This window comes from Typha latifolia, chromosome 10 (genome assembly GCF_019914945.1).
Source record: "Typha latifolia isolate L0001 chromosome 10, TyphaL0001v2, whole genome shotgun sequence".
Taxonomy (NCBI): Eukaryota; Viridiplantae; Streptophyta; class Magnoliopsida; order Poales; family Typhaceae; genus Typha; species Typha latifolia.
In genome coordinates, this window is record NC_133095.1 from 278,178 (window position 1) to 303,872 (window position 25,695).

At 39.1% G+C, this 25,695-nt stretch overlaps 4 protein-coding genes across 6 annotated transcripts; 3 read left to right on the forward strand and 1 right to left on the reverse strand.

The window, feature by feature from the left end:
- Positions 1-318: 318 nt before the first annotated feature.
- Positions 319-9,757, reverse strand: LOC140795879 (serine/threonine-protein kinase 1). The gene is made up of 18 exons (XM_073148651.1): positions 8,843-9,757; positions 8,054-8,142; positions 7,185-7,292; positions 6,888-6,995; positions 6,287-6,377; positions 6,078-6,130; positions 5,469-5,531; positions 5,287-5,331; positions 5,092-5,127; positions 4,201-4,256; positions 3,675-3,756; positions 3,363-3,485; positions 3,161-3,266; positions 2,374-2,521; positions 1,394-1,628; positions 1,022-1,222; positions 846-931; positions 319-749 (listed from the first exon to the last, which is right to left on the reverse strand). Exons 1-18 carry the CDS (start codon positions 9,546-9,548, stop codon positions 650-652), a joined length of 2,436 nt encoding a protein of 811 aa, XP_073004752.1. The 5' UTR covers positions 9,549-9,757; the 3' UTR covers positions 319-649.
- A 440-nt stretch (positions 9,758-10,197) lies between these two features.
- LOC140795878 (uncharacterized) lies at positions 10,198-14,989 on the forward strand. 3 transcript variants are annotated; one of them, XM_073148649.1, is made up of 8 exons: positions 10,198-10,508; positions 11,022-12,844; positions 12,917-13,181; positions 13,275-13,356; positions 13,481-13,547; positions 13,950-14,135; positions 14,258-14,318; positions 14,403-14,989. In XM_073148649.1, the coding sequence occupies exons 1-8, from the start codon at positions 10,481-10,483 to the stop codon at positions 14,573-14,575; spliced, it is 2,685 nt and encodes an 894-aa protein (XP_073004750.1). In that variant the 5' UTR covers positions 10,198-10,480; the 3' UTR covers positions 14,576-14,989. The 3 variants fall into 3 exon arrangements, 2 of the variants coding, with proteins under 2 accessions (XP_073004750.1, XP_073004749.1); XR_012110377.1 differs by having other exon boundaries at positions 11,022-13,165; XM_073148648.1 differs by having other exon boundaries at positions 11,022-13,181.
- Positions 14,990-17,681: 2,692 nt separating this feature from the next.
- On the forward strand, positions 17,682-23,200 carry LOC140796076 (protein LONGIFOLIA 2-like). Its single transcript, XM_073148936.1, has 5 exons — positions 17,682-18,331; positions 19,108-19,172; positions 19,275-21,521; positions 21,990-22,140; positions 22,256-23,200. The coding sequence occupies exons 1-5, from the start codon at positions 18,169-18,171 to the stop codon at positions 23,083-23,085; spliced, it is 3,456 nt and encodes a 1,151-aa protein (XP_073005037.1). The 5' UTR covers positions 17,682-18,168; the 3' UTR covers positions 23,086-23,200.
- A 712-nt stretch (positions 23,201-23,912) lies between these two features.
- LOC140796077 (large ribosomal subunit protein uL13w-like) lies at positions 23,913-25,627 on the forward strand. The gene is made up of 4 exons (XM_073148937.1): positions 23,913-24,234; positions 24,311-24,427; positions 24,562-24,649; positions 25,340-25,627. Exons 1-4 carry the CDS (start codon positions 23,963-23,965, stop codon positions 25,481-25,483), a joined length of 621 nt encoding a protein of 206 aa, XP_073005038.1. The 5' UTR covers positions 23,913-23,962; the 3' UTR covers positions 25,484-25,627.
- The last annotated feature ends 68 nt before the right edge of the window (positions 25,628-25,695 follow it).

The following is a 25,695-nucleotide window of genomic DNA, read 5'->3' on the forward strand; positions in this document are numbered from 1 at the left end:
TATGTATTGTTAGATTATTAATAAATAAATTTTAAAAAATTGTATGTAATAAAATGAGAGAAAATATTGAATTAATAATATACTAAAATAATATAAAATGTTTAGTTACTATACTAAAATAAGGAGGCTTATTTTAAAATAAGTCTAATTGCGTGCTCCTCGGTCTTCCATATCCTCCTACCAGGAAACAAAGTGAGTTTGTTTTGTCTCTACGAGTGGGTGACAAGCAACTAGTTTTCTTCCCTTTAAGCACCAACGGTTCGCTTCACAAATCAAGTTACTCTCCAAAATAAAGTTATTGATCAACGTAGAAAAATGTAATCAAATATGCCATCCTTGCAGTATCACTAGCTTCTAATCCAAGTACATTGTTACACACAATCGATTATCTTACAACTTGCACAGGCCTACAAGGTGCGACCGAGAATAAATATGTACCGATGTGGATGATCAGTGACACTATGTTGTGGAGCATTTTCCAATAGAACACTTTTAACATAACACAGGAAGCAAGCTACATGATGAAAAATTACTGCCTAGTAAGTACAACCTCCATGATGCCTCCATCAACTAAAACAAACAGGGACATCACATGCCTTCTTGCTCTTTTTTACTATCCTGCTTTGGTTTTGACTTAATTGAGGCATGCCTACAAACGTAAAATAGTTCGAAGTGTATCACAAAGGTTTTGAATCGTCTGCTGCTCCTGTGTTGCTTGCAGCTCTTGGAGAGGCATATCCTCATAGCACCTGAAAGATTGTGAAAATGGGGAAAAATCATCAACAGGAACAGCAATGAATAATTTAGCTTATTGGGTAACGTCAAGTGATCAAAGCAATTCTCACATTTTATGGTAAGCTAAAGCCTGAGCTAAGTTCATCAGAGTTGGACTTGTAGTTAATCTTTGTTGTACTCCAGGAGGAAGTTGCACCTACAGGTGAATCAAGCAGTAAAAGGTAAGTCTAGATTCGTGGTAACAGTAAGCAGATAAAAGAAACAGAACAGGGAATGCCAATGGAACCTCATTCTGCCCTTTACGCCCTTTCTTCGTCTGCCCGTCACCACTGAAAAGCTCTCTAACTGCTTCCAGGGCAGCATTGCCACTTGAACCTGGAAGTCTATCCCCAACTACATTATCTGATACCAGAGCTAATGGAGAAATATCAATCGCCTTTAGAAATGGTATGGGTACCGTATTGCCAGCAGCATAAATAGACCACAGCTGCAAGACAAGAAAACCATCAAACTTTACTACAATATGATTGCATTTACATGTGAGAAAAATAAGAATACTAGCCCATGCTCTAGACAATTTGGAGGCTTGGAGTTATTCTTGCATCAAAAAGCAATAGATGTGCTTTTGGGGAATAAAATTGACTAAGGATTGCAGTACCTTATCTTGCACTGAAAATGCTTTACGGTTGATAGTACCACTGTTCAGGACATTCTTATTACTACCTACACCAACTGCAGAATTGCTCAGATGATCTTGCAACAAAATGCCTTCTGAAATCTTTTGATCTTCAGTCAACCCAATTGAAGATGGTGATTCTTTTCTTGCTTGTACTTCAGTATTTCGATCTATATCTGATTGCTTACTGACAATGGTAGCAATTGCATTCTCCATCCTATCCAAAAGATCATAAATGAATTGCATTTTTCACCAATATTTAGCAAATAAACTATCTAAACAGAAAATGAACCTGCAGTTTATCAGAAAATGGCGTTGGAGAAACACCAACAAGTAAGAAATCGACGACAAAGCTTATTGCTTAGACAAGTGGCGATAGGGTGATGCAATATCAAATTTTATGCGTAACCTGCTAGTCTTCATCATTTAACAAGAGACTTCATTTCATCGTAATCACGCACTGAAGGAAGTTGAGTCATTGGAGGATCAGAGGTCATTCTAATTTTGATTAAGATAATGATAGTTGTCTAAGTTAAATCCAGCTATTGGAATGAACTATTTATAATTGTCTCCATGAAGTGAAACTAATAACATTAGTAACTAAACATGAAAGGATTAAAATAAGAGAGGTATTTCCTTGAACATACTCTGACATGTTGGTTGTCCTCATGACCAGAATTTCATATGACGCATACGCCGGAATAGAAAAGGACCCATATTGGTAAACAGGAAGCAACTCCATAAGAGAAAAAACCTACTAAATTTGATCTTAACAAACAAGCAGTCATACTATGTCATGAACGAGATAATAAGGTACAATGAGTAAGCATCAATATTCGATAGCATGACATGTAGATGCAAAGAAATGCAGTCTTCATACTATAGGAATCTTAGATGATATAATTAAGGGCCAATTGTACATAGATGAAAGAAAGAATGAAGCTTTTGATTATTTACTGTACCAAAGGTTTGCCATTTGTTCTCTCCTTGGATCATGAGTGAAAGAACTGATATCACCAAGGCCTGGTATGAACTCTGTCCTCATTGAAGCAGATGATTCACTGACTTCGTTCCGATCCTCAGAGTGAACTATAACAGTACCAAACTCACCTACATGAGACGAATTTCAGCTATTAAGAATTCTGCTTAAGCATTATGTGGTACTTCGATTCATGGGTAGACAAAATACAAGATGCATTGATGAACTCCCAAGAGTTAGAAAGACAACAATTATTCAAGGTGCTGGAAGCTGAATAAAAGAATGAACATCTTTATCTATTTATTTAGAAACTTCAGGTTCGTGCAAGTAGATTGTTTTCCAAGGCTAGCAAAAGAGGATCTAAGCAGAAAGTGTAATTATTTCTGCTCATACTTTACATATAAAATTAGTCATATGTATCAATTTGATATTTCACTTATTCTTTAGGTATCCTCTCTCATTTTAGTGGCCAGATGACAGTTTAGCAGACAGCATACAATTTTATATCAATTCTGAGTGAAATTGCTAAAGATTGAATAGCCACACAAATAGTTAGGACATCGTTAGAAAGAAGCCACACAAATAATTAGGACATCGTTAGGAAGAAGCTACACAAATAGTTAGGGCATGATTAGGAAGTAGCCACCACAAAAGGTTAGGAAATAGTTAGGCAGTAGCCACCACAAGGTTAAAGCATAGATACTCTATTAACTAATGAAATCCATACCTACAAGTACTGAATTCAGTAAAATAACCTACTCAAGTGTTACCTGAAACACCATCAGCATGGTCTTCATGAACTGGATGTTTTGGAGGTTTTGGAAGAATAGTACTTCTGTTCTCATTTATATATGTGATTCTCTCTTGCTCCACTTGCTGATATGGTAAATTAAATGAGACAATGGTACAATTTCCTGAGATAGTAATAGAAAATATAGGTAATATGTGTTGATGATTATCACTTGATCTTACATTCTCAGGCGCAGATAGGCGACTTTGTGCTTGAGCAGCCATTACTGCTCTGATTTGCCTTGCTTGTTTAATCTTGGGCAACATCTTTGAAGCTCCGGAGTTGCATTTTTCAATAAACTTGTGCTGTTTCAAATAACAAGAATAATTATTGAAATGGTAAAGTTATTTTAAATAAAAATGCAACAAATGTATACAAAGAACCAAGTCCAAAGGGTAGAGAAGTTACAAATGCCTACATAAGATTGATTTAGGCGCCAACCTCCTAGAAATGAGAAATGTTTTATTTAAGCAATCATGAAAAGATAATTATACCTTCAACATCTCAGTAGCAGTAGGACGAAGCCTGGGATCTTTTGTCAAGCATTTAGCTATAAAATCATGGAAAAGAAGGGACCTGCAACAAGAGATAACAGGATACAGAGAAAGTGCATATGAATAAAATGGTACAACTATCAGGTCAAAATTTTTACTAGTAAAATATAAAATCTCATAATGCCGTTTAGTATTCAAAACAATATTCCTTCCCGATCTCTCTTCTTTAATTAGGGATACTTAGATTCAAGGTCACAACTTTTATGTGTTCAATTAAGATCTCATAATGCCATTAAGATTCTTGCATGATCTTACCAGGAAACTCAGAATGTTGATTTTAAAATACTCATCAATGTAAGAAAATGATAATATGTCAAAAGAAGAGGTTATTATCCATAAAACTTTGGCAACGTCAAATCTGCAGGCATACGATCAGTGCTTGACCAACAAATCAAGGAGCGTATGGACATACACCTAGAAATGCGGATATGCATAAAATACATTGGTACAAGTAACAAAGACTTACCACTTCTCTTTATCCTCAAGCATTGGAGCAGGCTCACTAGATATCATAAATATCACCTATCAGAAAAAGCAAGTAAGACCAAAAAACAACTAACAATTACCAAGAACAAATAGTTTTAATAATCCTAACAAAGTTAACATTAAACATTATCGCCATTCATTAAAACTTTCCAGTGTTAATTGCAATAGCAAGTAAAATTTCTAAAGTTTTCATATGGTCAATAATTATTTAGATTCTAAGAAAAAAATCGGGTAGAAGGCCATACGCGAGGAAAATTCATACCTTTGCAATATGGAAAGATGAAGAAAGAACTTCACAGATAAGAATAAACCAGTAGAATTGTCATGATAATAGAACTTTACAGATAAGGAGCACTGCTGAGATCTGCAATAGGGTTTCCCTATTTGTCATTTTACCTAAACTTTTTCAACATATGGGGCATAATTATAAAAAAGAATTTGTCAAAAGTACTTACAGTTTTTATTTCATGGGTGAATATATTACTCAGATACTAGACTTACACTAAGAAGGAAGATTTATTGTATAGTCAAAGAAGTTACTTTAAGTTTATGTATTTCTGAATAAATAAGTACACTTTTCTAGGTTTTTGATGTAAAATTTTATATTCAACTAACATAAGCCAATATTTCAAGGTACCAAATCTAATAAACTTTTTATTTTCTGGCTTAAGATTTCAGATGATACTGTATAATACATCATGGTAACATAAAAGAGATATGTCAAAGGAATATATGAGAAATTTATGCAATCCAACTACTCTAAATTTTCAAGATAGATAATGGAGATCAATTACAAGGTTATATTAGGAGAACGAGAATGCTCATCAATTGGAAAAATAGAAATGCTAAGAAGTTGGAAATACAAACTTACTCTCATTGGATGCACAGTAGATCTCGGCGGTAGACCCTAATATAGACAGAGAGAAGAGTAAAACGATTATATAAGAATTATCACAGCCAGCGTATAAAAAGAGAAAATATTAGCAATTAGAAGCATAAAATTATTAGTACTTCATAGAACAACACAAAACAATACTCAACAGTATAACATGTGCAAGAAATGTACCTCTGCCATCTCAATTGCCGAGACACCAAGAGCCCAGACATCTACCTAGAGAAATTTTGAACATCAAGCACTAAGAAAAGCTCAGCGAGTGTATAATAAGATATACATGATAGTAGTTCTATTATATGTTCACAGCATGAAAAGCATGCTAAATCATCAGAATGTTGCAGTACAGACATTACCTTTCCATCATAACGACTTTCTTGTATAACCTCCGGAGCCATCCAGTGCGGAGTGCCAATAAACTGAACAATGAAATCAAGAATGAAGGAATAATATGGATTCCAGTTTGGTCGAAAATTAAGATATGAATACACATTAATATTTAATGAAAAAAAGATGTACAACTGTAGCATAGCAAGAGAGCACCGGAGAGGGTTGTTATGTTAAAACTAGTGGAAGATGAATCACATCATTGTAGTTTTCTATGCATATCAGTTACACATAGAAGAACAAGACTGCACGATATGAGAATGCTTAGAGCCTTATAGCAACTCTAGATCTATATATGCTATTCATTTCAATACAACAAGGTGTCATGCGATAGTGAAATGGCACAAAGGAATAGAATCGTACTTAGAAGAAAAGTGTGAGGGCAAAGGTACAACAAGATTTGATGCTTCGATTATGTGCATGCAACTAATAAGGCATCTTCAAGCCAACATGTTCTAATACCAAACCCAAAAAGAAAAAGAAAGACTCGTGACAAAAGAACCTCCAAGCATTCACAGAATTGAAAAGAATGGCATCACACATGAAGCAATCAACTAAGCTGGCCAAACAAGTGTTACCGTGTTGCGCTTCGACATGGTCCTGGTTAGCTGTGCAGCAACACCAAAATCACCTGTTTGAATGGTTGTCACACGAGAAATTCAGCATCCATTTCATAAAGCAGAAAACTTGTAGCACAAAGGAATAAAAAAATATCATCGAGATGCAAGAAGGTATAATACTAAAACATTGACATGCAAAAGAATTACACTAGGACAGTAGTGCTCACCCAACTTTACCTCTCCCTGCTCAGTAAGCAGAATATTGCCACCCTTAATGTCTCTATGGACTTTAAAAATTGAGTGCAAGTAAGCAAGACCCTACATCAGGAAAAGTTCCATGTCATTATATGAAAAGTGAAATATACATAGAAATGAACTAATGAACAGTTGGACCACAGCAACAACAACCATCATCATCAAGCTCCGGTTCCCAACCAATGAGGGTTGGCATCTGTTCAGCTCAATGTCGGGAAAGATCATCCCGGAATCAAGAGCTATTAGTGCATTAAGTAGATTCCATTGAATATGTTCAACCATTTTTAAGTATTTCTTACCTCCAGCATATATTAGCAGAAAAAACAATAGAAATAGAGCCAAATTCATCTTATGCTTTAACTACCTTCTTTGGTTACTGAACAGCACACATTCAGATTTGGATGCTCTTGGAGATGTAGATAACAAATAGAGGCAAGTTCACTTGAGACAAACTTGATTTAAGCACCAGGGCAAACAGGATACTTTTGCTACATAATTTGTCCATTAACAGGTTGTGCAAATTGGCCAAAACAATGTCCATTTCCATATATAATTGCTTAACATGTGAAGTACCTTCAATGCTTCCCGACAAATATACGCTATTTGGGACTCGTCCAATGTCTCCTCAGTACTACCCATCAAATCAGCAACACTTCCACCACCACAATACTCCATCACTATCTGCAGATAAATTAACATTGATAGAAAATTCAAAAGTACCGCTGATATTTCACATAGCAAGGATACTGGCTAACATTAACATGTGACAGAGACTGATTCCAAATTACAATTCTAAGTTTCTAACCAATTTCCAAATTGGTAAAAGGAAAACCATTGTAATTGGAACACTGAATTCAAGTTTGGCCATACCCAGAGGTACTCCTCTCCCTGATAACTTCCAAAGTAGCGTACAACATTTGGATGACTACACTGTTGTAGCATTTCTATTTCTCCTCGAATATCATCATAACCCTCCTCCTGAAATTTATATTAGTTGATATCAGGAACAAGGTATATATACATCTCCTTAGGCACATCTGAAAAGAAAACAGAAAATTATTCAAGAAAATCTTATATAGATATATTCCCTGGAAAAGCATATTTCACATGGAAATTAAGCACTAAAACTAAGAAGACGAGAAATTGTTCTTCTACATTACTGTGTCAGCTGTAGAAACAACAAAAAAATTTCTTCCAGATATGATTTAGCCTTTCCAAACTTTTCATCTATTCTTCCTCCTAAAATAACATACAACCAGTGTCTCTTCAGGGAGGCCAATAAAAGGTTGAAAATCTGCAATAGTTCTCTAAGGCCACAAACCATTATGGTTTCTAGGTTTTCCATTTACAAATCCCAACCTTTCAGACTTTCAGTTGTCCAGTGTCTACTCAAGAAGCACTTATAAAAGAAGCGGATGGGAATGAACATCTCATTATTAACTGGAAACAAAGTATGAAGCATGTCAGTACATCATTTTAATTTATGAAATACCATAGATAACTGACTCATTAATTTTCAGTTCAAGGAATGAAGAGTCAAGACTCAAGACTCAAGACCACAATGTCATGAAGGATGCATCACCTCGGGAGAGTTTCTCTTCATATGGAAGACATTGACAAGTGAAGGACTAATTTCCAAAAAGTCCAACATCCATGACTATAATAAGATATTATCATATGCAATAAATTATGCACATATGACAGGACATGATGTCTCTACAAGTGAACAAGGAACTAACTCCTTCGGTTAAGGATATCACTTTGACAGCAACAAGCTCTGAAGTCTTAAGATCCCTGGCTTTGTAAACTGCACCATATGAGCCTTTCCCTACAAATACAAAACCAATAATAATAATGAATATGCAGATGAAAATCATCATAAAAATTTATAAATTCTCTATTCACAATGTTCCAATACAAATTAGAAGAACTTCATACAGTGAAATACCTATAGAAACTAGAAATCAAGGTAGTTTCACCCGATTATCAAAAATAAAAACAAACAACATCAGCTAGATGAAATGTTCCAGCACATTCATAGGTATTGCTTTCAAGGATGCATTGAGATAAAAGCCTAAAACCATGAATACCACAATTAAAAGAGTAGTGGGCAGACATTGAGGTACATTCACCGGTTTCTGGAGTAGACCAACAAAGACATTGGGATAAATTACTCTTACAAATACAAAATTATTACTTGCTACAGCAGAACAAAAAGTTTTCCATACTAAGAACTTGCAATCTGAGAAGAGTAATATATTTCTTCTCCAATGCCACATAGGGACAGATGTGGAGCACAAAAATTCCACCAAGCTCAACAGCTCAAGTTGCTGCTCCTCAAGCAGCCTACGACTTCACAAAATGACTACTTCTTCCAGCAGATCCAAAGTTCAAACACTAATCGAACATTTATTTCATACAAATTCTCCTTAAACAAGAAAGAATAACGAGTCGATGAAGATAGCACAGAATTGCGTCTACCATTACATAAAGGAAAAAAAGAATCCAATAAAGATCAAAAGACTCACCCAGCTCATGGAGCAGTTCATACTTCGTGGAAGGATCCTCCCTCGCTACATTCTCCGAGAGAGAGCTCACCGACGCTTTCCTCCTTGGGTGCGGCTGATGTTTCCCTTCCTCCGAGTGCCCAAACCCTCCCGCCTCCCCCGTCCTCAACCCCTCCACCGCCCCACTCATGAACGACGATCCAAAACCTCCTCCGCCGCCTCCTCCGCCAGCAGTCCTACGCACTACAGTCCCAGAAACCGACTCCCTAGGGCTCGATCCGCTCGACCGCGCCGTCGACCGGATCAAGAACGTAGAATAGGGATCTTCCGCATCGGATCGGGTCCTAGGGCTTGTGCGCTTGAGATCCAAAAATGGAGCGCGGTGGGGCCTCCTTCCGGAAGGCGAGGCAGAGGGACGAGCGGCGGCAGTGCCGCCCCCGCGCTTGACGACGACGGTGCCGGAGAACCCTATCTCTTCGTCGTCATCCTCATCGTCGTATTCTTCGTCGTCGTCGAAGGAGGCGCCGCCGAAGTCTTTAGGTAGGCGTTGTAAGAGTGGAGGGAGGGACGAGGCGTCCTCATCGTCGTCGTCGTCGTCGTCGGCAGCGGCGGCGCCGTCAGTGTTGGTGTGAGATCCGTCGTCGCCATGGATGACGACGGTGGAATAGAGATCGGACTTCTTGGCGCGGTGGTTCCGGGAGGACGAAGGGCGAGGAGAGAAGTCCATGGAGTAGGGAGAGGAGAGAGGTGGGAGGGGGGATGTGGAAGCCTGGAGCTGGAAGGGGTAGAGCTGGGGTTCTAGGCGTGTACGAGTAAACTGTAAACGACACAGGTCGATCTTGGACGTGGTGAGTCGGGGTTGAGCTAAGCTGGCTAGGGGTCGAGTCGGGGGTGGGGGAGGATAGTTTCTATAGTTTCTAAACTAATTCTACTTTATAACCATATATTATTGTCATCGTTGCACTAAAATGTGTTTCACCCAAAATTCAATCATCCAATCTTGCAATTTATTTGGAAAGAAAGACAAAGCAAATAGCAGGATGTGCACACAAAAATAAAATTGCATTGCATTGCATGGGAGGAGTTTAGGAGGTGCTCTCCCCTGCTGGAACTTGTAGAAACTCGAGTTACAACTTTTCCTGCTTATTCCAAACTTCTTAATATTGTTTTCAAGAGTAATATTAGTCCCATAAATAATCAAATATAATATGTCATTGTCTTATTTATTTAATTCGAACCAGTTTAGTAAAAAAACTCTATAAATCATTACCGTCAACTACGCACGAGCAACGATCTCAGCGTGCGTAGTGTAGCACAGACAAATGTCATCCGGTGTCTTCCTTCCATCACAAGTAATCAATCGATTCATTTCCCCCACCCCCGAGGATGACAACTACTCCCTCCACAGTCACAGAGCACCCAATACGCAAGACCACGATAACAGCAGAAACGCGTTTCCGAAACACATCTCATGAGACGAGCAATCATTTTTCTTTACTTTAGAGGAGTACGTTAGTTCGACTCGTATAAGAGGACATGTTAAAGATGCAGAGCGAAGGATCTCATGAAACGAAATCCGAAAAAGGTGTACTTCGACGGTGAGGAAGAAAACCGAGACGGAGACGGAGACGGAGACGGCGCCGCCAAGAGGCAGATGAGATGCCGGAACCGGAAGCCGTAGCGTCAGGTGCGATTGCTATTTCGAAGTATAGATAGGGATTTAGTCTCTAACACAATTAGGATTGCTAGATCTCGAATTAGTTTGGGGTCTTCCTCGGATCCGGCGAAATCCAACTCTAGTTCGTTCAGTATCTCTCGATTTCCTTTCCCAGTAACTTGGTGCTATAGTTACACAAAAATGCTGCTGATCGATGTGTTTGAACTCAAATTGTGCTTGTTGTGCTTTCAACTTTTCTGTATCTTTTTTGCTAGTGTTCCCAGTTGGGACGGAATCATCAGGTAAAACCGAATGAGATTTGTGGGGTGGGCTTTTATTGGTAATTTGGCTTTTCTGGATTAGCTTCCTGACTCCTGAGTTGGGGTTTTAGCTTGTTGATGAGAAAGTAGAATTCCTTTTTTACTTTTTACTACTGTTTCTTGCAAAATTACTCGATTCGCTTCAGTTGATAGTGTTAGTTGGTTTAGATTTCCTTGGGGTTTGATTGGTTGGAGGTATTGTCTTGTGCAATATGTTGACCAGTGCAAGGGAAGCGGAAGAGAGAGAGAGAGAAGCATAGTTCGCCATCTGCAGCAAGTGTTGGTTCCATGGGGAAGAAAGATACGAGAAATGTATATAGTAGGAAAAATAGCACAGAGAAGAAAAAGCTCGTCTTTTCCTCGGTCGGTGATCGAGGACAGGACCTTGAAGTTATTGACACTGTCTCCTCAGAAGAGAACAAGGAGTGTGCTGGAGGATCTCCATCTAGTGAAGTGGACTATGGATCAGAAAAAGTTAAAGACCATACAGTCATGCAGAAGAGGCATAGTGCATGTCAAACTGAACATGAACAAGAACAAGAGGCACCTGATAAATTATTGCTACACAATATGCAAGAAGACACTGTGTTAGTTTCAGAAACCATGGAACTGAATTCAGAGACCAAGAAGCTCGAGGGAGCATTGAATAGTGATATTTTGATGCCACTTGCTAATAAGGAAGTTGATGTCTTAGCATCTACGGATACTGGTTCTGTTGATAACCTTGCTATGGTTCCTATGGATGCACCCACATTAGAAGTGAAGGATACAAATGCAGAGCAGGCTAACACTCCAAATCACAATGGGAGTGACAACATACTTGGGATCTCTTTTAGGGGCAGTGTCTCTGGCTCCTCATTGCAACCTACGAGAGACTCTTTTTCAGCAGACAGTGGATCTCAATCAACTCTCACCACAGTTCCCAATGACAACTATCTAAGCCCAATAGTTTGTAAAAAAGAAGATACTCTGACAGAAAGTGTATGCATCAATTCAATGAAGAGTAACGAGGTAGCTGAAAGCAAATTAGGTGCATGCGGCGTCAAACTTACCTATACCAAGAGAAACAAAAAGGCCAATCAGAAGGGTAAACATGTTTCTTTTTCCCTCTGTAGCCAAGAAGATGCCAGTGATGCATCATCTCAACTTCCTGATAATGCCAAACCCTTGCTAGAAGCCGTGAATATAGACAAAGTAAGTATGAGCAGTAATGAAGCATTTGATCGTGAATTCCAGAAGGAAGAATTTCCTAAAATAACTGATGCTAATTATGTGGGGCTGAAATTTGTTGCACCTGAAAATCATTCAAGTTCTACGGAGGTGAAAAGCATTAATTTGAAGCAATTTAAAGGGAGCAATAGAAGACCAAAGAATTATTCTCCCAAAGCTTGCTCTGTGCAAGACCCCTCTTTACTAGTTGTTGCAGGCTGTAACTCAGGTGGCTGTACATCTTTGTTGGCAATTGCTGAAATGGGCTCTGCCAGAAGTGAATCATCTACTGTTGGTAATTTATTAGCTGCTGCAGAAAAGCAAAAATGTGCTTTGGCAGGACATGTAGTTGCCAATTCTGACAAGGGTGAGGTGTCCCCTGAGATAGCTGAGGAGAAGGATATAGAAAGGTTAAGTTGCCACATATACAAAACTAAGCGAGTCCCTGGGGATGTGTCTGCTGCATTGCTGCAAAGCATAGATGTTGGCAATCCAGACAATTCTTTTAGTGTATGTACACCAAATAAAGATAACAGAAATACTCAGCATCTGACAGGTGAATTCCAAGTCCTCGACAGTTCAACAGTACAAAATTGTGGCAGTTGGTCCAATGTTGTTTCCAAAACTTTGGAATTGTGTGCAGTTTCTGCAGAAGGAAACCCAAAATCTGCGAAGTTCAGGGAGGCAATAAGTTTGCCTCCACCAACGAGAGGTGGCATAGAGAATGTTCCTTCATCACCTGGGAAGCAAAATAATCAGTTGGACGCTTGCAATAAAGAATGTACACTAGAAGGCAAGATTCTCAAGGATGGCTCGTATGTCAAAGATTCTACAGAGGTAAGTGAAATAATATGTGAAATTGCACTAGAGAATATGAAACAAGCTACATCCAGTAATAGTTCTCTGCAGTGTACACACAGTCACAGAAATGAATATCAGCAGAACGAAGTGGCTTCCTCATTAATAATTCATGTTCCCGAGAATGCTATCTCTTCAGATAAAACTGATGGACAAGATGAAAAAATTGAGGCTGCTTCTCTGTCACCTAAGGGGTCAGTAATAAGGATGGGCAGGAGAAAACTGCTTGTGCTTGATCTGAACGGCTTGCTTGCTGACATAAATCAGTACTATGCTTATGCTCACAAGGCACATAAAAAGGTTAGCGGCAAATTAGGTAAATTATTTGCTGACTCTATGACTTTTAATTACCTCAAGTATAAATATGTATCTTATTAGTTCTAATGCATACATTTTATTTTTCTATCAGTTTTTAAAAGGCCCTTCTGCGACGATTTTCTAAAATTTTGCTTTCAGAACTTTGAGATAGGCATCTGGTCCTCGAGAAAGAAGTATGTCTAATTTGCTTCATTGATTTATTTTTTAGTTCTTCTTCATAAACTAGTTGCTTCTACTGATTTCTAATATGCCTCATTTTATATAAATTGACTGTGTTCCTTATCACATTTTCTGCAGATATAATGTTGATGATGTGGTCGATTTTCTTATGGGAGATTTGAAACAAAACTTATTATTCTGTTGGGTAAGTAATCCCAAGCTTCAGAAGTGCCTCGGCTTATTCTTTTTCATGAATGACATGCTGTGTGTTTTACTCTGATTTTCTCCAGTGGCGGGTTTGCAATCTTGTTGTTCATCTAGTCTTTTACTTGCATATTCCTCTTCTTAACGTTAAATGAAGGAGTGTAAGGATCTTTGACTACTCATGATGCTCAATTATTCTCTAGCAAAGTTAGAACGAGAGTTTAAAAATTTCTTGTTTCTTTTGTATGCTGACTAAATAGATCTGGTGAAAATGGCTTGTCTTGACGCTATGTTTCATAGTTATCAAACTTGCTCACAACTTTTTATTCCTTTGTGCCTCACAAAATGCTACTATTTATTAAGGAGTACTTTTCTCAATATTTTGGCATTGTAATTTGGCCAGGACCAGTCCAAGTGCACTATCACAGGGTTTAAAACCATTGAGAATGTTCATAAGCCATTAGTTTTGAAGGAGCTAAAGAAATTGTGGAACAAAGATGAACCTGATCTTCCCTGGGAGAGGGGAGAGTACTCGGCCTCAAATACTTTGCTTGTGGATGATTCTCCTTACAAGGCCCTGTGCAATCCTGTAATGATTCTGATATGGCTTTCTTAAATGAATAATTAACAAAGTTTAAGCATGTTTTGCTTTATTTATGCTAACTGCGATATTTTTTTCTTTTTCTTTTTTCTTATCTTAATTTTATGCAGTCACATACTGCTATTTTCCCACGCCCCTATTGTTTCAAGGATCAAAATGACAATTCCTTGGGTAAGTCCTTTAGCACAAGGTCATGAACACCTCTCAATGTGATCCTTAATTATGCAACTTATAATTTGTGATATTTATAAATAGGTCCAGGAGGAGATCTTCATCTTTATCTTGAAGGCCTAGCAATGACTGATGATGTTCAAAGCTATGTAAGGGAGCACCCATTTGGTCAGCCTGCCATAGCAGATACTGATCCATCCTGGAACTTCTACCTGCAAATTATTGATCAAGTTGAGAAATCTGCAGTTTTAACTTGATGATGCTGATGGCTTTGTAGTTCAGTTGGGGAAAAGGTAAGAGATGCTGTCTCAGTAGTGGGTGTTAAACTGATTCAGTTCTTAATCTGCATGAAATACGGTGAAGAACGCTTAGTAAAGATACGGCGGACTATTTTTTTGTCCTCTATTACCTTTCCAGATTATTTTGAAGCGTTTTAAAATATCTGTGGATAGTAGGCAAAGCCAAGTCATAGTATTTAACCTCTAGACCCCTTCCAAACGTCCCATAAGTTACCAGATGTGGTTGATGTCCCTGTGGCAAGAAAATTACAGAGATGTTGTAAGTTGTAACAAGAATCCTTTACCTGTAACTGTTTAAATGCCTAAATGGTGCAGACCCTTTTAACAGTTGTCTCAAAATTTTGAAAAGCTCAACTCTATATTTGTTTGTTCTGTGATGTTCTACAATAACCAGATTGCATGGTCTCAAAATATTACAACTTGGCGATGTCTCAGCATACTACAACTTGCTTGGAGTCGTCCCTATTAGCTCACAGTAGCCACATTGTTAGCACGTCGCAGTCTCAACTAACCAGCTCACATGGGATTTCACCAACCTTTGTCTCCAATTAAGGATGATAGAAAGCTTCTGCACCTTCCATACGTTTCAGCTAACAGATCAACTTAAAAAAACTTTTGGGATCACTGGTTGGAAGTTTACATATTTCACGAGCAATCCAATTGTCCAAAATATACTTCAGGTTCACGATCTGATCGATGTACTGAAAAGTTGAAAGATTCTTATTCAGTGACTCGGTGTTGACATAATCTTAGCGCGTTATACGAAATTTCATACTAAATGGGTCTTTTTGGAAGCTGTAGTTTAAATAATCTTGTGCGTGCATGGAGGCTTGTGCTTGTGCTATATTAAAGAATGAAGCATTAATATTATAGTGAGGAGAAAGCGATCGAAGTGATTACCAAACCACCTCACAAATTTCCCACTAGACTTGATTGTTTTTCGTGATTAAAGATTACTCCTTACACAATAAAATATTCTTCTCTTATCTAATGGTGGGACACCGTAAGAAGTTGCACAGCTAAAGCAATGTTGCATTGTTAAGTTGAAGATTGATAACGAGCGAAGTGATTAGAAAACTAAAGATCACAAGCAAGGTATCATCATCTTATCCCATTTTAGACCGTATTTTTACTGCGTGGTCTCAGCTAAATGAAATGGAATCATTTTCTTCATTGGGTCTCTAATTAACATTAGGTTGCATGTCAAATCAAGTGATATTTATAACTATCGCCATCTTCAAGTTTTTTGATCTTGATCTTCACCTAATCTATAACTATCCATCTGTGTTTTTTTAATAAAAAAAATATATATATATATTCTTTGATATACATCAGGCTTGCCCTTCCTGGTTTACCTCCAGATTTAGATTTCATTGGGTATGGACTATGGAGATGATAAGACTTTGTCAGCTATCCCACAGTTGATAAAATCCCTGGGGCACATGATAGTGTTCTGGTGGGGAAGCTTCTTAGAAAATCAGGACATCATGTGGCAATCTAGTTGTCCAAATGCTTCTTGTTTCGTTTGGAATACGCTAGGGATTGATTGGTCTAAAGTTTGTTGCTCCAAACTATGCCCACCACTCCATGTGATCTCCCAACTTTATGCATGTGATGTTGCATCCCTCCTCTCCACTCCATCTTATCCCCTCTCTCTCTCTCTCTCTCTCTCTCTCTCTCTCTCTCTCTCTCTCTCTCTCTCTCTCTCTCTCTCTCTCCTGCAATCCCTCGCCAATTGGAAGCATAATTTATAAGCCACTGGCTAAGGATCACAAGATATATATATATATATATATATATATATATATATATATATATATATATTCTAAGTCTTATACGACGTATTTGCAAATCGTCTTTTCCACAATGTGTAGGAGTTGACTTACAAATAGTTAAAAAGGAGAAAGTTAATTTTTTTTGTTTCCTACGATAAGATTACAAATGTAGGTGGTGATGCAATTGACATTGTCGTTCGTCTAATAGTTGTAATTCGAATATAATAACAAAGGGCTTGTACATGAGCTTGGGTGTGGTAGCATGTGATTGGTGTCAGGACATTGAGAAAGGTTGGTGCCTGCTTGATGTGTTCTCCATTCTGCAGTGGACTGCAAGTCTTAATGCTTCCTTTGAAAAATAAAAAATAAAAAATAAAAAATAAAAATAAAAATAAATTCTTAATGCCTTCCACTGTCAATTTCTCCCCACTCCTTGCCTTGATAGTTGATACCCTTGAAGACTATAATTTACTATTTTTTTAATTGCTCTGCCCCCTTCTATACTTTCTACATTTGGTAGGCTGATGTACTCATCAGATTCTCTTTGGATTGTTTTATCAATTAATAACAGGTTTTTCTTTTTAAATGTATTAGAAATCAATGGATGCTCACTCACTAACTACCCATGATGCCCCCATCTATAGAACAATATTTATAACTTGCTTTGTGCTTCAATAGAATAAAACCTCTTCTTTACATTTATCTTCTATTAATTTACTTGAAGGGTAGCCCACAGCTTCTATCCATCTATCTTCTTACGTTGTTGTCCTTGCACAATGATCTGGGTGGCGTTTTAAAGGAAGAGAAGATGGAGGTGTGAGTGTGAGCCCCATTAGATTCCTCTGCCAGATACCACAATATTTTTTACCCACCAAGCCTGTGCCTAATCTCAAGCAGTGCCCTCTCTCACAGGGCATCTATAAATGCGCTGTTTGCCATCCTGTTCTTCTCTAATAATTCTGACCAAGAATGTTAAAGAAACAATATATATATATATATATATATATATATTGAACTGGAACTCATCATCCTAGCACCCATTGATCTCTTGACACATTTGGAGATGAATGCCACATTGCTATTTGTTTACATGGTAAAAAGGAGTAAGACTTATTGTGATGTTGCAGTAGGAAGATTAACACATGAACTTTCCCAATTATGTGAGTTTTCTTCGTCGATTTCTTACATTGAAGGCTAATCAACAGCTAAAAGAGGTCACATGGACAAACAAGTTGTAAGGTAGTTTTGGGGTTTACTATTAATGCATGGTTAGGCACATGGCCTGGGAAGAAGAGAACAATGCACTTGAGACCCACAGACTTTTAAACATGTCATCCAAAACTACTTCATGATGGAATCTATCGCCACATTTGGGATAGGAAATCCCACAGCAAATCTCATGCAGTGCTATCCCTCCTCCTGATTGATGATATCCTTTAAAGACGACCTTCAGAGTCACCTATCCTTCCTTTACCTTCTGTGAATTCCTTTTCGTGAACATTGGGTTCAACAGATGATGTTGGGGGGTTCCTTTATTCCATTCATATATTTCTTCACCTTTTTCAGGGCCTGAGATGGCTTTTTGGTGTGTAGTAATGGTGTGTTTTGGTAGCATATGAGTTGGAAGGAACCTGAGGGTGGAGCTGTAAGACTTCAAATGAGTTGGAAGGATAGCAATTAGTCCCTGTGAGGGTTCTCTTGGATAATTATGATCTGATCTTGCCTTTGGGGACTGCAACGATTTGGAGATTCGAGCCTGGATAAATAGGTTGGAGGATGTCAGCCAAGTTTCTACACGCATTTGCCGACGAAAACCCGGAGCTGCAGAAGCAAATTGGGTGCATGACTGGGATCTTCCAAATGTTCGACCGGCAACATCTCATCGCTGGGAGTGGGAGGCCCCTCAATGGACATAGCAATAGAGGCTTTCTACCTTCAGGTACCACCATCTTTGTCTAGTCCAGCAGCAGGAAATGAAAGAATCCTTCTTTCATAATGGTCATGGCCTTTTCTTCAATTCTTGTTCTATATAACCTGCTTTTCCAATTTCTACTTCTCTTTTTCTCAGAAAAATGTTCCGAGTCATTCTTGATATAGGCTCCCCTTTGTTTTGTTTTTGACTTTCTGCAATCTGTTCAGCCAAACAAACTGAAAGTTCTAGTTGTTACATTCATATAGCAGAATCTGTTTCATGCCAAATTTTATGTCAATCGCCTGTGAATTTTGCTTTGTTTCTCATAACCCGTCTGAGCATAGTTGTTCCCATCAGGATAGAGATCCCATCAATTTGAATGACGGACTTTTCCTTTTTCTTTTATATGTTCCTTTTTCCCAAACGATGGACTAAATTCACTTGCAAGTTGCAACTGAACAATGTAAGAAAACCTTCATCAGATATGCTCTTTAATGATGAAGTCCTGCTTCTGATAAGCTCCTCTCATTTATGATATAAATAAATGAATAAATAGTGATGCTAAAGAAGTGAAGTGAAGCTATTAGAACTGTTATTAGTGACTGAAGTGCTGCCTTTCCTCAATGTGACTGATTATCTTTTATTTCCAGGGGAAGCAACATGAGTATTTATTTGTCTTCAAACTTCTCTATGTATCTGGATAAAGTTATAAAGTTATTTTCATTGCTTACACATAATCCCATGAATACAATTGGCCAATATTCTTTATATGTTCCCAAACTTAGCGAATTATTCTCCTACAGGCCATGCTCGGCTAAATGGTAGAAGTGCTGGAGCAGAGCATGTTGCATGTTCTCAGATTGTCCTTGTAAGAGCTCCATTAGTATTCCATGTAGTCATGCTACTCTTTTTTCCTTTTGTTTGTGGACTTTCGAAGACTTACAACATTTAATCACGAATCTGTCTTCAGGAGAAAAACTTTAGCAACAGCTGGAATGAGAACCGAAGAGCTTCAGTTGAATCATCAAGAAATTCCTTTTCATCTTCATCCTGTTCGTCGTTTTCGTCTCTCGAATGTAACAGGTCAACACTACAAGAGGCTCCCTCTGTTGACCGAATGTTATCTCCGGACAAGTCCACAAAGAACTCACTGAAGTTGAAGAGTTCTGCATTTGATACTGGGCCTATTCATCCTGCACCTCGCACCAAGACACCCACTGTATCAGCTCAATCCGGTCGCCTGTCCCTTGATTTCCGGGATGTCGTAAAGGACTCTATCAACAGAGAAATTCGTGGTTTATCAGTTAGAACTTCAACAAAAGAGGAAGCCAAGAATCATCAGCTGAAACACAAAGACTCTTCAAGGCCCATGCAGATGCCCAAGTCAATAAATGGATCATCAATGAGGGGTGAGGAAGGAAATAGTAAGGTCCCCATGGATTTCAGTGAATCACTGCGAGTCTTGGCTAAGCTTAAAGAAGCTCCTTGCAGTTTCTCAGAAGCCAACCAGCAGCCAAGATTGTCGTATGACGCCAAAGATTTTCTCTCTCATCCGTCGCCAACGAATGCTCCTCGGTTCTCATATGATGGGAGAGAAATTTCACGTCCTTTTCTGAATTTTCCAGATAACTGCAAACCTTCATCCAAACTCAGAGAGCTTCCAAGATTGTCATTAGATAGCAGAGAGGATTCTCTTGGGACTCCCAACTTTGACTACAAGCCAAACTCAAGTTTGAAGGATGTAAGCAGAAGTACCATGAATCAAAGAGCCGCTGCAGAGTCGATTATTCAGCAAGAACAGGGAATCTACAACCGTCCACCTAGTGTTGTCGCAAAGCTCATGGGATTGGAAGCGCTTCCCAACTTGGACTTTGGAAGTCAGGAAGTGATGGAATCAGCACAAGACTGTGAAGCAAAGGGACAGAATAATAATGATATTAACCGTAAGGCATCAGAACTCATTGAAAACAGAAAACCAGATCAAACCTCATGCTCCTCGAAGAGCTCCCTCGCCCTCAGGGAACCGGTTACACGACCACAAAAGAATCCTGACCCGGTCATGAGATCCATGTCCAACTCTAGGCTCCCAATTGAGAAAGCTCCTTGGAAGCAGCAAGATAGGATCCACACTCCTCCAAAAGCAACACTTGGAAACCAGGACCCTCACATAAAACAGCAAACTGTATCAGTATATAGTGAGATAGAGAAAAGGCTGAAGGAGCTAGAGTTTCAGCAATCAGACAAGGACCTCAGGGCTCTTAAACATATACTGGACGCAATGCAAGCAAAGGGCCTACTAGAAACCAAGAAAAATGAAGGCTACTCTTCAGAAATATCAGGTAGTAAAAGCTCCAGCAGAAAAATTGCAGCTGATGAGAATTCGAGATCAAATAACGACATGAACAACAAGCAGATTTCTTTTCCAGTCCACACAGTAATGAAAGAGAGCAATGCAGCAGGAGCTCTCAAATCTCCTATTGTGATCATGAGGCCTGCAAAGTCCATCGACTTATCAGGTGTTTCTGCTTCTTCAATCATTCCATTAGAAGGCTTACCAGGTCTCCCGCAGTTGCAAACGAGTGTTCCCACGGATCAAAAGAGAGCTTCTATCAACAGCACTATGGCGAAAGACCAAACTCGTAAGGGCAGCCCAAGAGTGCCTGCTTCTCGACTGCTGCCCGTCGCTGAAGACAAATCCAATAAAAGGAGAGAAGAAAATGGTCGTCAGAAATCCCGTTCACAGGCTGTAGAAAGGTCACCCAGGCCTCAGCAGTTACTAAGAGAAAACAGTGGAAGTTTAGTACATAATCCAAAATCGACTAGCCCAAGATTACAGCAGAGAAAACATGATGTAGACAGGCGATCCAGGCCACCTATTCCTCATTCCGAGTCAAATAAGACCCAAAGACAGTCTGCTAACAGGAATCATTCAGATTCATCTTCGCCGAGAAGAAAGATCAATCGAAAACCAGCTCAAGCACAACAAACTGATGATCAATCAAGCGATGTAAGTGGTGGAACAAGGAGCCTGAGCTACCAGGGCGATGAGATGTCTTTGAGGTCTGATAGCAATATTAGCTTAGCATCACAGGAGGATATGGAAGTCACGAGTGCTGATAAGTCAGCAGAAATGAACATTTCTTTCTTTCAGCAAGGCAGCCAGAGTCCATCAGGATCTGAAAGGAATGCTAAAGCAGCTTCAATGTTGAAAAAAAAGGTACAAGGATTACCCTTGGACTCCACATATTCCACTGAATTTCACTATATGCTGCATCTCTAGAAAAGGAAAAAGAAAAAAGAAAAAAAAGGAAATACATATCTAACCACTAGTGAGAGGCCTAAGAGTAGACCATAGTCACCATACATCTTACCTAAATCACTGAATCTAGGCTTTTTATTCAAAGCATTAGGCTTTTATATATGTGAATTGGATGGAATAAGAGAGTCTCAGCCACAAAGAGGCAAGTAGCACACCGTTATTCTAAGGGCATCTATCTGCTTTATAGTACACAAGACTACATGAAAGTTGATACTGGAACAAATGAGTACATAAGAGCCTCTTTGATTTATTTCTCTTTTGGATGCGTAAAGAAAAAAAAAAGTTTTTCTATGGAATTCAACAGTGTTTTCTTTATCAGATTATTGCTAACAAAATAATGATGTGCCTCACGGTTGACTTTTTCAGGAATCATCACACTATTTGAATGAGGATCTGTCAGCTAAGGAGCTTGCAACTGTTGTTCCAGAACAGCCAAGCCCAATCTCTGTCTTAGATGCTTCATTTTCCCAGGATGACTTGCGCCGTCCCATGAGCAAGACTTCAAGTGCATTCAGAGGTCGGAACATGGTTTTTTTTTTTAACCTTTCTGTTTATGTTCAGTTAATCATACATAAAAGATGCAAATTTCATAAAAGAACCACTAAGAGCCTAATTTTATATTGAATTTGCAGATAATGAGTACCAAAATTCAGAGTACTGCTGGAAACCAGCAGATTTGCCTGACAATGCACCAAGAAGGTTGAGTACTGAATTCAATCACAAGAAGCTTGAAAACATTGAGAACCTAGTTCAGAAGCTCAGGCAACTCAGTTTGACTAATGAGGAGGTACCAGCCACCGATCACATTGCCTCATTGTGCAAAACACAGGGATCAGTGCAAAACACAGACCAGCGCTACGTCTCTGAGATACTCCTAGCTTCTGGCCTTCTGGTGAAAGACCTAAGTTCTGGAGAAACAGGTTCAACGCCAATTCAGCTCCATCCTTCTGGCTACCCAATTAATCCTGATCTATTCCTTGTCTTGGAGCAAAGGAAGTCAGGCTGGCTTGCAAAACCTGCAAATATGCATCAAAACATAAATCGGTCAAAGTATGATCCGAATAAGTTGCATCGCAAGCTCATATTTGACATGGTGAATGAGCTTCTGACTCAAAAGTTGGAGCTAACAAGCCTAGGCTTTCTCCCTGGCCAATCGTGCCGAGCTAAGAATCTAGCTCAAAAGTTTCCTAGTGGCCTCCACCTACTAAAAGAATTGTGTTCAGAGATCGAACAGCTAAAAAATGAGAAAGGCAGCTGCAACGATGATCGTAACATGTTATCAGGTCAGGTTGTCCTGAGGAAATCAGAAGGCTGGACAAACTTTGGTAGGGAGATTCCGCCGGTAGTATTAGATATTGAGAGGTCAATTTTCAAGGAACTGATTGATGAGGTTATTACTGGTGAGGCGGTGTCTGGTTTGCAAGCAAAGGCAAGCAGACAAAGAAGGAAGCTTTTCCACTAAGAGCCATGGATCTTATAATCTTGCTTTATTTAGATAAAGGAGAGCACAGAATAATAATAAAAATACTCTGTAAAGATTGCTTGTTTTAAGAAAATAAAGATTTTGTGGCACCCAATTGAACCAGCATGTTATGATGCAAACTGCCAAATCAACTCCTATGTTCTTATGAATACAACAAATTCGTAATATGCATCATGTACTGAAGGATGCAAGAACAACCCCTCAATGTCTTCCAGCAAGATTCTTCCAGCAAACACTAATTGCATTTGAAATGGGAGAAAAGAAAAGACGCCACCTTGAGCAAGAATTTGACTACTCCATGGACCTCGAAGAAGGAGCTCTACCTATAGTGGGATTGAGCCCGAGCAGGAATTGAAAAGCAAGGGTTCGTAACGGAATGTGATTAAGAAGAAGATGAGAATCAAGGGTTTAGACTTTTAATATTCCGGTGGGTTGGTTACCGAATGGCGGGAATCCAAAACCCTCGAGGACGTCGCGGTTTTTGCAAATCACCTCCTATATTAGCATTATTTCATAATGACTCCCTTTTTTGACATATTTACTGATCGACTCTTCTCTTGCTCTATATTTGCAACAAACTACCTTCTCTTAGATGGAATAAGTTATAAGACTAAGGTATAGGCGCTGATATGCAAAAAAACAACTTACCTCCTTAATTCGGGCCTTTGGCGGCCCAATCTAGGCCCGTCATATGGCTGAGCTAAATCAGATCCGGGTTGGATCCTAAAGGTTAACGGGTGACCCAACCCATTCGCAACCCGTAATACACAACCAATCTATAAAACCACGAAGGACAAGCTCATGCCATCACCTTCCTCTCGCAAAACCCTAACCCTAGCGAGGAGCGCCGCAGAAAATGGTGTCCGGCTCGGGGATCTGCGCTCGTCGGGTGGTGGTGGACGCGCGCCACCATATGCTCGGCCGGCTGGCCTCGATCGTGGCGAAGGAGCTCCTCAACGGTCAACGCGTGGTGGTTGTGCGATGCGAGGAGCTCTGCCTCTCCGGTGGCCTCGTCCGGCAGAAGATGAAGTATTTGAGATTCCTCCGCAAGCGCATGAACACCAAGCCGTCACATGGCCCAATCCACTTCCGAGCTCCCGCCAAGATCCTTTGGCGGACCATCAGAGGGTATAGACCATCTACCTTCATCTCGATCTTGAAACTTTTCTTGGATCTCCTCGCGACACCTGATTGCTTTGTTTAGGATGATCCCCCACAAGACGAAGCGTGGAGCGGCGGCTCTGGCGAGGCTCAAGGCCTACGAAGGAGTTCCGCCTCCGTACGATAAGATGAAGCGGATGGTCATCCCTGACGCCCTCAAGTAATCACTACTTTTTCCGATTTTTTTTTTCAGAAAAGCTTCGTATCTGGTTGGAAAGTTATGTTTTTTTTCTTGACGTTTCATCGAGGAAAGTTTTGATTTTTTGGTTTATATCTTTTGAATTTGTTTGGCAGGGTGTTGAGGCTTCAGCCGGGACACAAGTATTGCTTATTGGGTAGGCTTTCCAAGGAAGTTGGATGGAGCCACTATGATACGATCAAGGTGAAGTCATGGTTCCTTTCCTATTTTTATGGATAACTTAGTCAGATACTGAGATTTCTGTGTGATTAATGTATTATTGATGCTTAAATTGTAGTGAAGCTTAGTTGTCTGACTTAGCAGGATTGGCACCTATTTAAATATAGCTACTTGTTATCACCATTTGTTATTCAGATATTGCATTTTTTCCCCTTTTTACAGGGGGGAAGTGTTTCATAGTAATATAAACCTTTGTAACGATCTCTTAACATACCTAAACGATCTCTTAACATACCTAGCTTCTCCTTGACCCTTTTGTCCCTCATTCGCCATCAACTACACCCTGATGATGATATTTCAGTCAAGGGCTGAAAGTGAAACCATGACAATGAATTAGATTAAAAGAATCTGCAGTCATGTTACATATGGCTTGTTGATATCGAATGAAAAGGATTTTGAAGTTCACAATATATTTTTGATTTCTAAAAACATTTAGCCAGCAGAAATCTATTTGAACGATCTTGGAAGTTTTTTTTATTATTTGAAACAATTAACTAAGACATCTGTGATTGACTTTTGATTAAGAATAGCACATTGAATTATCCTGGCTAAAACAATCCTTTGATGTTGAGTTTTTTTGTTTATCTTGTCATGCAATTTTGTAGGTAAATATGAATTTTTAGCTTAGTCCTTTACTGTGAATATCTTTGATAGGAATTGGAGGAGAAGAGAAAGCAGAAGGCCCAAGTTGCATACGATCGGAGGAAGCAGCTGACGAAGCTTCGTCTCAAGGCAGAGAAGGTTGCTGACGAGAAGCTCGGGTCTCATCTAGATGTTCTGGCACCATTGAAATACTGATAGGGCTACTCTCTTTTTTGTGAAACGTTTTTGAAAGAGAATTTTCTATTATTATTGCTTAATAACTTGATCTGAAGCTGCCTGCAGCTTTAAGCAGTACATTGTGATGATTGCTTCAAAGTCTCTTTAATTACTTCCGTGAAATTCAAATTTCTGCCTGTGAAATGTTGCTTTTACCCTATGATATCCAAAAATTTCTTTATGTTGCCAGT

Coding starts and splice junctions, on each gene's coding strand:
- LOC140796076 (XM_073148936.1), top strand. CDS start 18,169: ATGTCAGCCAAGTTTCTACACGCATTTGCCGACGAAAACCCGGAGCTG. Junction 18,332..19,107: donor TAGAGGCTTTCTACCTTCAG/GTACCACCATCT, acceptor ATTCTCCTACAG/GCCATGCTCGGCTAAATGGT. Junction 19,173..19,274: donor CATGTTCTCAGATTGTCCTT/GTAAGAGCTCCA, acceptor ATCTGTCTTCAG/GAGAAAAACTTTAGCAACAG.
- LOC140795878 (XM_073148648.1), top strand. CDS start 10,481: ATGCCGGAACCGGAAGCCGTAGCGTCAG. Junction 13,182..13,274: donor AAAGGTTAGCGGCAAATTAG/GTAAATTATTTG, acceptor TTTTTCTATCAG/TTTTTAAAAGGCCCTTCTGC. Junction 13,357..13,480: donor ATCTGGTCCTCGAGAAAGAA/GTATGTCTAATT, acceptor CATTTTCTGCAG/ATATAATGTTGATGATGTGG.
- LOC140795879 (XM_073148651.1), bottom strand. CDS start 9,548: ATGGACTTCTCTCCTCGCCCTTCGTCCTCCCGGAACCACCGCGCCAAG. Junction 6,996..7,184: donor AGGGAGAGGAGTACCTCTGG/GTATGGCCAAAC, acceptor ATTTATCTGCAG/ATAGTGATGGAGTATTGTGG. Junction 3,757..4,200: donor CTTGAGGATAAAGAGAAGTG/GTAAGTCTTTGT, acceptor CTCTTGTTGCAG/GTCCCTTCTTTTCCATGATT.
- LOC140796077 (XM_073148937.1), top strand. CDS start 23,963: ATGGTGTCCGGCTCGGGGATCTGCGCTCGTCGGGTGGTGGTGGACGCG. Junction 24,235..24,310: donor CTTTGGCGGACCATCAGAGG/GTATAGACCATC, acceptor TGCTTTGTTTAG/GATGATCCCCCACAAGACGA. Junction 24,428..24,561: donor GTCATCCCTGACGCCCTCAA/GTAATCACTACT, acceptor TTTGTTTGGCAG/GGTGTTGAGGCTTCAGCCGG.